Here is a 12544-nt window from a genome sequence, read left to right on the forward strand (position 1 = left end):
CGTGTTTTAAAATATCTAAGGAGTAGGCTACACGTCATAGGTTGTATAAGAATATTTCGGAGGGAGCTAACCAAGGATATTTTATCGTGCATACAGATAAAGTGATATTTTAAGAGTAGTATTATCCCCCCCCCCCCCCAACACCACCACCAAACTGATGGATTTATTGGCACATCCGTACATAAAAAAAAAAACACTGCTCCAGAATCTGCACCTGAATCGTCTTAGTGGGAAAAAGGTGTACATAAATTACGAGATCACTGAGGTTATAAGGAAGGTAATCAACCAGAGTAAGTGATTAGGAGCAAGGAATACTAATGCAATAAATATTCCATTGATATAATTTAATGATAATTTTTACTCACGTTTTAGAAGTTGATATTGCTGAATAGCAAATTTTTCATTTTAAAATATTGTAACAATGAAAAATTGCGAACCAATAAACATTTTTTGCTTAGTATATCATTTTATTATGTCTTAAGACAAATGGTAACTAGATATTATGAGTACGAAATATTTGTAAGTAATAAAAATTTACATAATAAAATACTTACATTCATACAAAATACAAATATTTTTCTTAGATATACAAGTATAACTACATTTCATTTTCGGCCAACGAACAAATAGTTTTGCTTTGGGCCCTGATAATAATACATAATTACATTTTCATTTTTCACCAAAAGTACATGAGGCACAAAAGTCAATAAATCTTAAACACACAATAAAAATATACCCAGATACAAACACCAATACAATAAAATAAAATACAATACAATACAATACTAATTTTAACTGAACATTTTTTGGATATATGCATAATTTTATTAAAATTAATCAGAAAGTAATGCAGTTACATGTTTGCAACCTTACGTACTTCACTTGCCTTTAACGAATCCGGATAAGTTCAATGTTTAGCCAGCCGAAAAGGATGTTTAGATTTTATTTTTAAACGCATGTGAAATTAGTCCTTTTTTTTTTAACACTTCATCGCTGTCACGTGAATTTACGGCAACATACATTATTATTGTACTTTTGTTTTGTAGTAACGATCTGTAGGCTAAATATGTACATGTGTTTGTTGAAACTTCGTTTTAAACATCCATATACATAAATTAATTTTGTCAATTTATTTATAGATACCAGTAAAATACAAAATAAATTATATTTATTTTACGTCCTCTTAAATTATTTAAATGATATATAAAATATGACCAAAAATATTTCAAATGAAGAAGTATTTTCAACTTCAAGTACGCGAGAATTACACACTCATTTACTTGCGTATTGCATAGCATACATACTTCACGTCCATTTCTGACAGTCTTGCAAAGTCACTTCCAAAGTATCTACAAGTATATTCTTCAGGCGAATTCGGACACGGCATTATAATCTTACATTATATCTAGAAGACGTGTTCTTACATTTGCTTGGAGTTTTAAATTATTTTTTTGAAATAATAAAGTCAATTTTAAAGTTTAACTCATTGCAGAAACACTTACGCAATATATTTGGTGGTTCTCTGCAAGTGTATTTTGTGTTTTATTATAGTTTGATAATGAAGTTAATATGAATTTATTGCCTTTTTTCTGATATGTGTATACATTAGATGTATATGAATATAAAAATTTATGTAACAGGATGAATCTTAAATGGTTTGAACAGTTATCTATAATGACTGAGTAGGTTTTTTCATTAAAAGCCTTTCTTTTTTACTGTTTAAGTTGGATTTCTTTATAACTCAAAAAAATTATCACGTAACTAAAAAAATGAATAAAAGAGCAAACTTCTGTTCGTATGTAGGTGTTAATTTTGCTACCGTTTAAATCATGAAAATAATGTAATACAATTTGTTCTCTAGATAATTAGATTTAGAAGTAAGGCTACATATTTTAGTCATTACCATGGTACGACTTCCGGAAAAGTTTTACATTTATATATTTTTTTTACAGAAGGTACCGGAGCTTGCAGGTTGCGCAGAAAGGAATTGTATTGTTTGTGAGAGTTCTCTGTTCGCAGTAACACCTATGATATATGTTTGATGTTCTGTTTACAACTCATCGTTAAAACTAAATTTTACAGACTGATTATTATCCTTTTATTTAAAATCTAAGTTATTTACAGTGTTTAAAATATGCTTTCTTGCGTTTCGTTTTGTTTGTATGATATTTGAGTCACCCGCAAAGATAATGAGATAGATATTTTATACTGCTTCTTTCGCAGTTTTTTTAATTTTAGTCTTGACAATGGGGAAGCAATTATACAGGCTGTGCTAAATAGATAAATTATGCTTTATGTCATTGAGATCAAACTCTTCTATTTTTGTGCATTTTATAGTATTCCTAGTTTAGTTAATTTATCCAACAATATATTTATACAATCAAGGCCTTAGATGCTTTATAAAAAAAACTCAACTGATTCATAATCAGTTGCCGTGTATAGATTTATTTTGTAGATAATAAGCAGTATGGGTTTTAGTGCTTAGAGTTGATGTAAAACCATGTATTAAATTTGAAAGTATTTTGTACTTTTCATACTTAAAATTATCATACAATGTTCAAATATTTTTCGATATAATTAAGGACACCTGTATTTCGTGAATACATCTCGTGTCAGGCTATTTCACACATAACTGTAGCTTTTTTTTCTTAGAGGTTTGGCGAATTGCGGGCGTGCAGCAGTACGGTAACTACGTCCTCATTGGCCCCGTCAAGTGCGGGAAAACAGCCTTCACCGACCACAGCCAATAATTACAAGAAAAATCTACAGTGTTTTGTTAAATACCTTGACACGAAATGTATTAGCGAAATACAGGTGTCCCTAAATATAAGACGTAATTGCTCTCGGACGATAATTTTCTTTACTGGTATTATCACCTTTCTTATGCAGGAGAATAGTTTTTGTAGTCTTGTGATTCCCATTCTGAAATAATTCCAATAATGGAATATGTGTTTATTATAATAAATGGAGAAGTGTATATAATATTAGCAAATGGCTCATTAAAAATATGAAAAGAAATAATCATAAATTACAAATCATTCTACTGCACATAAATCACAGATTTTAAAAAGCAAAAATTACTATAACATTCAAAATATTACAGAGCGTGCAATGTAGAAAACACGGACGCATGTTGTTGTCTAAATGCAATAAATAAAATACAAGTCTGCGGCTTTAAAAACAAAAGAAATAAAATGTTTCATAAATATTCAACGCTTGTAAGGGTACAACTATTACACTGATATGACATAGTTTTTCTAGTAAGTACATCATACAAATTCCTAACCAGGCACACACAAATATATAATTTGTGTTACACTTCAATAAATTTGGCCATGATTTAAACCTAATAAATAAAGAATGCAAACAAGCTAAACTCTACAGAGTATCGTCGAATAAAATCTGGGCCAAAAGTAAATCAATATTTTAGTGCTCAATACAATTCGAAGGAAATGGAAGATATTTTGTAGTATTATAAATGATAATACAAGGATTGCTGATTTGGTTTTGTATTAATTTTGAGCGTAAAACCACCCCGAAAATATTGAATAAATTTTTCAGTTAAGCTGCATATAAACTGAACTGGTTTGCTAGCTGTCTTGCTATCGTAAACATGACTGTGAGTCTGATTGGCCATGTTGGTGATATGCACGATTTTCAAGGCTGTCTCCCGATATTATATATGTGTTTTATTTTTATACAAAATGAAGCACGAATATGTTATATATTTCTTGTATGAGATACTAGTTGCAAAGACGTTACAGTTTGATTTTATGGGTAGTGAATCAGTGGTATAAAATAACTTCATTTATTTTTTACCGATAACATCTTTTTGACATTAGTATAATATAATCACTCGCCAACCAGAGAACCTTATTTTTTGTAGTCATGAAAAAAAATGTTTGTATTCAATATCAGCTAATAACTTACTATTGCTTATGTCATCAAATACATTTACAGTACTGTTCAATTTGTACAAGCATGAGAAGTAAACAATAATTAGAATTTTTTTATCAGATATAAAGCATCACTGTATCAAATTAAAAAAAAGAGTTCTCGTCAGCCACACAATTTCTGTCTCTCAAAATTCACACATCTGAAATTTTGCGTTTCTTTGAACGACTTTCTTGTGCCTGTATAATATATTCTGGCTCACGAATCGGTTGTCCCCTGGGACGACATGGATCAGCAAGCTCTGGCAACAAGCAGTTGTTAAAAAATCGCAACAATTTTGACTCCATTTTCTCAAGCCAGAAACAATCATCTCTCACAATTCTTTCTATTGAAATGCCTTTCGTTGTCCAAACGACAAAATCACACCACTTTCTTCGTGTGATGTGTAATTGCCCTTGCACTTGATAGTAGTAATTGTGAGAGCGATTCAAGCAAAGCTCGCCGTCGACAACTCTGCAAAAGAACGTTTTCAGCTGCATTGCTGCATCTAAAGGGTTAAGTTCCCTTGCAGAGTATGGACATTTCACCTCCACCAAACCATCTTCATCAACTAAACCATCAGGAGAAGCTGCAAGAAAGCAATGCTGAAGGTCAACGAAGAGACCACATTGTTTAACAGTATGGCCTGTTTGTTCTTCGTATAAAGCGACAGCTATGCGCTCGTTTGCTAGACCATGTATTGTGGCAGCATTCTCCAATACACGACTGTACACAATCGCTTCCACTGTCACTTTACACGAAGTATTTTCCCTCATTTTACAGACACGTCCGAAAAAGGAAGGAGTGACTCGTTTTCTCCGCTCCTTCATCCACAACTGACTGCTTCCTTGATCTCGTGTCTGCACCTCCAGATCATTCCTTTCTTGCACTGTAAGCTCTATGCTTCTCATCACAGACTCAGTCAGAATTTCTAGTTCAAGACCAGAAGCTGGAGGCTGAGTTGCATGAGGACCATAGCTCTTATCACCCTGTGGTTTAAATGATTACGATTTCCGTGGTACATGCGGATTCATATCCAACCTTCGCCTACAGTTCGCCTGCTGTTTCTGTCTTTTTGCCATTAATCGCTTCACAGTCACTCCAGGGCTGTGACCTGTGATCGCCTTCATAGTTTGTCCATGCCATTTGTAGCGAAGTTGGAAAGACAAACCAGCAGCAGTAGCCCTACGGCTGTAAGACCCCTGCTGTGAACGGTTTATCTGCTTACCGCCAGCCATCCTTGCAACTAATGACATGTACATTTCTGCTTGGTTGGTTGTGAGATCCATTACAAGTGCTTGTGACTTTGCTCTCACTCGGTCAAAAGCTTGTTTGATTCCCACAATCAATTCACGAGGCAATGCGTCATAACTGCAGGGATTTGCTGTTTTACCAGCTCTCTCACACACATCTAAATTGCATAACTTATGGTCTCCAAACACATGGTTGGGCACATTTAGAAGTGTTGATTGAAGTAGCATAGCATCACCCCCACAGTTGCTGATACAACCTCTTGCACAGCGACAGAGGGCTTTGATTTTCGACTGGCTGAGATGCCGCATATGGATGCCCTTGGCTATGGCATAAAGATTCTTTTTGAGATTCTTCACGACATGGTTAGCACATTCAATCTTTTCAACATCTCTTCCGTACGAAACATTTGCAACTATGGCTGCATGCACACTTGAATCCCCATCACCAACAAACTTCTTAAATTGAAGTTTGTACTTGGCTTCACAGAACCGGAAACCTTCCACTATAATGTCTGCCTCCATTGCAGTGGAAGAATCAGTCCAGTTCCGGAAACACAGGTGAGGCGTAGGTTCCTTTTCCATCCGTTCGCTCCGAATGCATGCGGTACAATATTTGTTTCTCACACCAAGGAATAACAATTTCTTAGTGTAGAAGCCAATTATTATAGCACATCCAGACTTAGCAGAATACCTATGACCATAGGATCTTTGGCTCCAACCTCCATCCAAAATTCCTATGGTCCAAGCATATTCCTCATTTCCAACCATACAGATGCGTCCATCATCTTTCGCCATAGAGAACTCTTCCAGTGCAGCATCTTCCATTTCCTTCTGCAACATTGCCTTCCAGTGCTCTCCGATTCTGTTCTCGTGATAAGAAAAGCAACCCGGGCTCATAGGATGCATATCAATTAGTGACAATAGTTCATACAATGGTCCGTAGCCTAGACCAACCGAAATTGCGCCCCAAACAATCTTATCGTTGATATCTAAGTTGGTATCGATTTTGCATTTTCTTTTTCTTCCCACTGGAAGGCATTCCACAGGCTCAGATTTGAACTGCTGCTCTTGATTGCAGTGAGTGCACTTAAATTTAAAATTTGTCAGCAGACCGTACCTGTTGACACTTTCCAGAAAATATGTTCCTGAAGATGAAATGGGACACCTGTAAAACCAACATAATAATAATTTCTGGTAACATCTCCCAAAAACATTTGTTACCCGTTTGGCTTTCACACAATAAACAAGACAATTTTTTACTAGCATCGGCAATTTAGCTATAACTATTGCTATACATTGGTACTCAAGCTGTTAGGTTGTGATTTTATTAATTTCATACAACTGCTCTAACAGCATAATATTGCATACATCCAAACTACTGTCGTTAAAATCGAACATAAATAGCTTGCAGTGAATCCTGAAAGATCTGCCCGACTCTTTGTGATAAAAGATTATTCTATATATACGTAAATGTACGTTGAAGTGCACTGAGGTAAGGTGGTCAAGTTATCAGTACGGGTGTTACCTCGTTTCACCATACACAATAATCTTAGCAGCTCCTGAGCTCTGTCGAGTGACATGTGAACAGAATAAAATGAAAGAGATAAACTTACATGCCAGTAGGTTCGCTAATTTTTGAATATGAACAGAAGCTTCTTTATCTTTGTACTTATCAATATAATAACATGCACACCACTACAGTTTTCCCAAACTGTTGATGTGCATGTCACAATTAAATTAAAAAATAATTGTGACATGGCTCGAACAGATATACATTTTACATGCTTAAAAATTATGCTATTTTAATGTAAGTCTGAAATGTTGTTCAAGAAAAGGATACAATTTTCATTTGCATTTCACTGTGCTGCAAGAAGCCATATGGCCATGGCCACATTTATTCGCGCATTTGCCCTCTTACACATCATGGTATAGTAAAACACTATTTCGATCGTCATCGTCTTCACCTCCAAAAAATTAATAATAAAAAATTAATAAAAAATAAATTGGATATTTACGTTGAGGTATTAAAATGTTACTTACTCGTAGAACAGATAGGTACTATCGCCATATCGGCAGACACGTTGGCACGTCCAACTGTCGTAAGCCAAGCGTGCAAATGTTATGATGCTATCTTATTATAAGTAACAAGAATATGCACAATTAGAATATTACGTTTTTAAATTATTAAAAAATATATTTATCTTGTTCCTTTTACTATGTTTCTTAAAAAATTTCTGCAACAACGTTCTTCCGAAAGAAGGTATACACCGATTTTAAAGGTGCGTGCCTACTTTTTAATTTTATTTTTTCAGTAATTAGAAAATAAAAATTGGTACTTTTCCCACTTTCATCATTGAGGCTGCGACCCAAATTTAAAGTTTCCAGCCCTTTTGACAGTGGGTTGGAATTTGTATAGGCCATTGTGTGAGCGAGTGAATTACTTTTTGCATATTCGAGCAATTCTAAATTTAGGCCCTAAGTTTAATTATAACAATTTCACGTCAGCCAGAAAGCTCAAAGGCTGGTAAAACAATAGAATTTTATTTCATATAATTCTGTATCAATTTCATCTAAGTATTACACACCCATTTAAACACAATTTCTATACATAATAATTTTACTTCAGCAAGGTCTTCGGTTTCTTGTAACAAATAAAATTACCTAAAAAAATAACTGGACATACTTAAACAAAGTTTTTAAATTGTAACATTTGCCAAAGAATTTAAATAAATCTAACTGCAAATGTAAGAACACAGTATAAAGGTCTTTAAAATTGTATTTTGGAAAATTACCTCAATGTTTATTTGCTAAAACTCCTCATTTCACTTGTTGTGTGTGCGCGCACGTGGAACTTATGTTTCTATGATCATTTATAGTTGCAAATAATGTAGCGGAAGTTAAATTGAAAAATATATAATTCTTTCTGGCCAATATTTGTTTACAAACAAAATTTTACAGACCCCAAAAGCAAAAAAAAAAAAAAAAAAGAATCGCCACTGCCTTGTAATTGTGTTTCTAACGAACTTGTATAACTAACGAAAATGTGTAACTGCTAGGGGTTAGTGATACAATAAATGCTTGGGTAGTGAAAAATCCATTGTTGAACGACAGCATCGAGAGATTGGCCCTTATTTTTGTATCGTTATATACATAACTAAATAATTACGGGAGGAAGTGGCCGTAGGCGGCTGGTCCGCTCGGCGCGCAGGGGGGTTCCTTTGCGCGGCTGCCAAAAGTATGAAATTAAAAGAAAAACATAATATTGTTCGTACTGCAATTCAACTTTGCATTGATTAGTGTAAAACTATACGATAAAAATGGAACCCTGTAATTTTTTAGCATAGTAATTATTTTTTTTGTTTGTTGGGGCAAAAGTCCATCTTTCCCCGATGAAAATTTTATATGGTGTGCAATTTTTTTTCCACTATAGTGTTTAACCTCTTATCGAATAAAGGCTTACTACGTTAGTAAGTAGCTCCACCACAGTTCACTCGATATATGCGTTAGCTGTGATTACATTGGCTATTTATCTCTCCTCGTCAATATGGCTCAAATATATTTTCCTTTTATTTTCAACATTTATTAATTTAAATCGGTATTGTTACATATCTATCCTATTTACTTACTAACTAATGAAGTCAATAAGTTTGTAGAAGATTTTCAACCTTCCAGCCGGTTAAACGTTCAGAAGGCGGTAAACAGTAGTGGAAAAAAATCTAAATAACTCAATTTTACATAAAACAATTTTTACCTGTGTCTCTCCAGAAGACGGCATTGCACCATGAAGTGACGAACGTCAACCATCATTCGACCCTCTAACATACTGAGTCCCGGATCTGTCTGTGGCAATGGAGGCTCGTAAACCACTATCAGCGGAGGAAGGTCATCATTCCTAGAAGAGTTATTCCCTTTTAAGAAACATAGCCCATACAATAATTTTTATTCATATGAGTATTATCACATGAATTCTAAATTTACCTGTCATATCACAAACAAGATATGTAAGTGTAAAGCTTACCCTTGATAGTCATCGGACAGAGTATGTGTACTGTCATCAGTGTTGCGTGATGTACACGCCGCCACTGAAGACGCCATGGTGGTTACATCTGGCACTGTGGGGACCGAACTTTCACCGCCTGGGCTCTCTGGCAAGGTTGGTGTTGCAGGACCATCACCAGCAGGCAGAGGGTTCTGTGTCAACCCCAGCTTCTTCTTTTTTCTCGCTAATGTTGCAAGCCTAAGTGAAATAATATAATTCATTAGAGTAGTTAAAGAATTTTAATTTGCCTTTGCTTTAATATTCATTAAGTTTGCTAGTTTAAGATTTATTAAAAATTTATTTAAAGGAAACTATTTAATTAAAAATAGCCTGTCCCCCCCCCCTTCTTTTTTTTTGTGATTCATCTGCTGTTTGCCTAGATTTAGTCCATTAATCATTAATCTCTCTGTTGTCTATTTTCATCTGTAATATTTTTTAAAATATTTCTGAGTTAAGTGGTTTTTGTTTGTTGATTTTACTCTCGAATTGTTTAAGGTTTTTTCTGGGTGCACTTATAGCAATTTTTGCGGAAATTTTGATTTATTTACTACACATTATAGCATAAGTTTCGACCAATAGGTGGCACGGTAAAATGTCTAACATGTTTTTTATGTGATTAATTACGCATTTGTATTTAAAAATGCTTAAACTGTCTTTGGAATTTTGAATTCTATTCTGATCCACCTTTAGCATGTTACTGAATTTTACGTAACTATAAAAGATGTTGTCAATAACTTAATATGTTGCTCAGAATTCATATAGTATTACATTTGGCAAATTTTAAACCTGTAGATGCTCTTTAATAGTACTTAATTTTTTTTCATTATTTTTGCAAACAGTAGTTGTACCTTCGGAAATAAAAAGTAAATATTACAAAACTAAACTTGAAAAATATTTATCTACTGTATTAATCTTTATGCTACAAAACGAAATTTCGTTTGTGTGTGGGTACATTTTCACATTTGTAGTGTTACGTAACTGTTTACATACACGGATATCATCGTGATTATGGTTAAATATTTTTTTTATAAAATTAGTCAAGATTTAATTTAATAATGGGCCATTTCAGCGAAAAACTTGTAATGAAATGTTGGTATTCTGTAAGACAATGAGTTGAAGGATTGCTGGAATCAGAAGAAAAAAACAGTATGTGACGAAATTGTTTGTTTGTTTTTTTCGAAAGAGGAAGTATCTAAAATAAACTTAATCTCATAACGTGCCAGAGACGATTAAATGTTATGTTTTTGTGCACGTAAACTGTCAACAGAAAATAAAATTTTTCTAAATGGCCTGCTTGTTTTTAGTGCATTATATACTGTATTTTATATACGCATTTGTTATAGGAATATACTATAAACTTTGACTTAATGGAACGATGTACGACATGTAATATGATTTGTCTTGTCATTTAGGTTGTATTTCCCAGGTTAGAACGAACAGTTACAACTCAAATGGAATTTTTAAGTAAGTACTTAAGTTTAAAAATTCATAATATGTTTGTGCCGCGTAGAATGCATGAAAACCATCGATAACTATATAATAATTGCCGCGGACTAATACGTATGCACTCATTTATACAAATTTGATTTCCTAGTCTAAACTCCGCCGTATCAAATACAGTCCTGCTACGATATTTGTTTTGTTTGCATTCATTTTGTTTTAGCACACCAATGTTTTTTTATGGCATATAAAACGTGCATTTTGTATCTAATTCTTATTCCTTACATTACTTTCTTTAGAAAATTTCAAATACGTAAGGAAAAATCATTAAAAAAAATATAGAATTTTCAACGTACCAGCGGTGCGACTTCCTGAAAGATTTTATGTAGTTTTACGTTTCATAGTCCAAGAAACCCATAACCATCATCAGTTCTAAAGTTATATGTATATGTATGTATATATATATAATATATATATATTATATATATATTATATATATATTATATATATATATATATCACAATTTTATGAACACGATAACTGCCGTAATTTTTCGCACATCAATTCCAAACTGATACATAAAATCAAGTAATGGAAAATCTCGATCGAGTTCGTCAATGGACAAAATCAGTCCATAGGGGTAGAAATGGGGAAGGTTTTTTTTAACAGAAAAATCGCAACAACTTCCATAATATGATGCATATCGCATCCGTGTGAACATAAAGCTTAAAGGAAAAAATAGGAAGAACTTTTGTCTGAATAAGTTTTTGATACGACCAACCATAACTGCAAGGGGTGTAAAAATTAAAGTGTTTCGGACCAAAAAAATCGTAACTCTCTTATTATGCATACTATCGAATCCGTTATAATTCTTCAAAAACCTTGTAATTTTTTTAACTAAATCTTTTGTCGGAAACAATTTTTGATTAGACGAACCATTTTTGCAGGGGTTAAACAGGAATTGACAAAAAAAAATCATTGCTCCCTTAGTAGGCACACCATCGAATATGTTCTAACTGTTTGTAAATCTTATAAACGTTATCAAAAAATTTTGTCTGAAACAATTTTAGATACACCCAATCATTGCAGAGTTATCCTTAATTTTCGCTATAGCAAAAAACTATGGGGAAATATTGAATAAACACAATCTCTTTCATTGCTATATCAATTTGTTATTTAATTTGAGGTGTTGCAGTTACTAGGAAACATGTATCACATTTAAAGAATATTCATATTTTTAAATTTTTATATAACCAAGCATCACTGCAATGGGTGAAATAACAAAAAAAAATCATTGTTTGAGTAACTACGCTATATAATATATACGTCTTAATTTTTTATAAAAATTCGAAATACTATCTCAAACCTTTATCAAATAAATAAATACTACAAAATATACGGGCGAAAGGGATTTTTAATATAATGCCATTGATTTTAACACCAACACAGTATGTACAAGAAAAGGGTAATGTAATTATTTAAAAAAAAAATTACCGCTAGTTATAAATTAATAAATTCTTTAAACTCTAAACCAATAAAACGGCTAATAATATAAATATATATAACATAAATATATACATATGAATGGACTGGAATTACTTTTCCGGGGAAAAAAAAAATACAATATGTGATTACAATGTAGAACAAGTACATAAAAATACTTACTCAAGTTGGCGTCGATGGGCTTCTTTCCATTTCCTGCTGTGCTTCATTTTAAATACACGTCCACTTACTATTGCTGATACTAGTGTTGTGTTTTGACCGTTTCGAAGCGATAATATTCCCGCCTGAACTCCTGCGATATTCGAGGCATCTAGTGAGTAAACTCGGAACTAACCGGAGCTCTAGCGGCAAACTGTTGAACTCGTTCCTTTCATCA

General features: G+C 33.2%; 1 protein-coding gene across 1 annotated transcript; it reads right to left on the minus strand.

The window, feature by feature from the left end:
- Positions 1–499: 499 nt before the first annotated feature.
- On the minus strand, positions 500–11121 carry LOC134534155 (uncharacterized). The gene is made up of 3 exons (XM_063372291.1): positions 9205–11121; positions 8938–9078; positions 500–6351 (listed from the first exon to the last, which is right to left on the minus strand). The coding sequence occupies exons 1-3, from the start codon at positions 9444–9446 to the stop codon at positions 4938–4940; spliced, it is 1797 nt and encodes a 598-aa protein (XP_063228361.1). The 5' UTR covers positions 9447–11121; the 3' UTR covers positions 500–4937.
- Positions 11122–12544: the final 1423 nt, after the last annotated feature.

This window comes from Bacillus rossius, chromosome 1, assembly GCF_032445375.1.
Source record: "Bacillus rossius redtenbacheri isolate Brsri chromosome 1, Brsri_v3, whole genome shotgun sequence".
Classification (NCBI taxonomy): Eukaryota; Metazoa; Arthropoda; class Insecta; order Phasmatodea; family Bacillidae; genus Bacillus; species Bacillus rossius.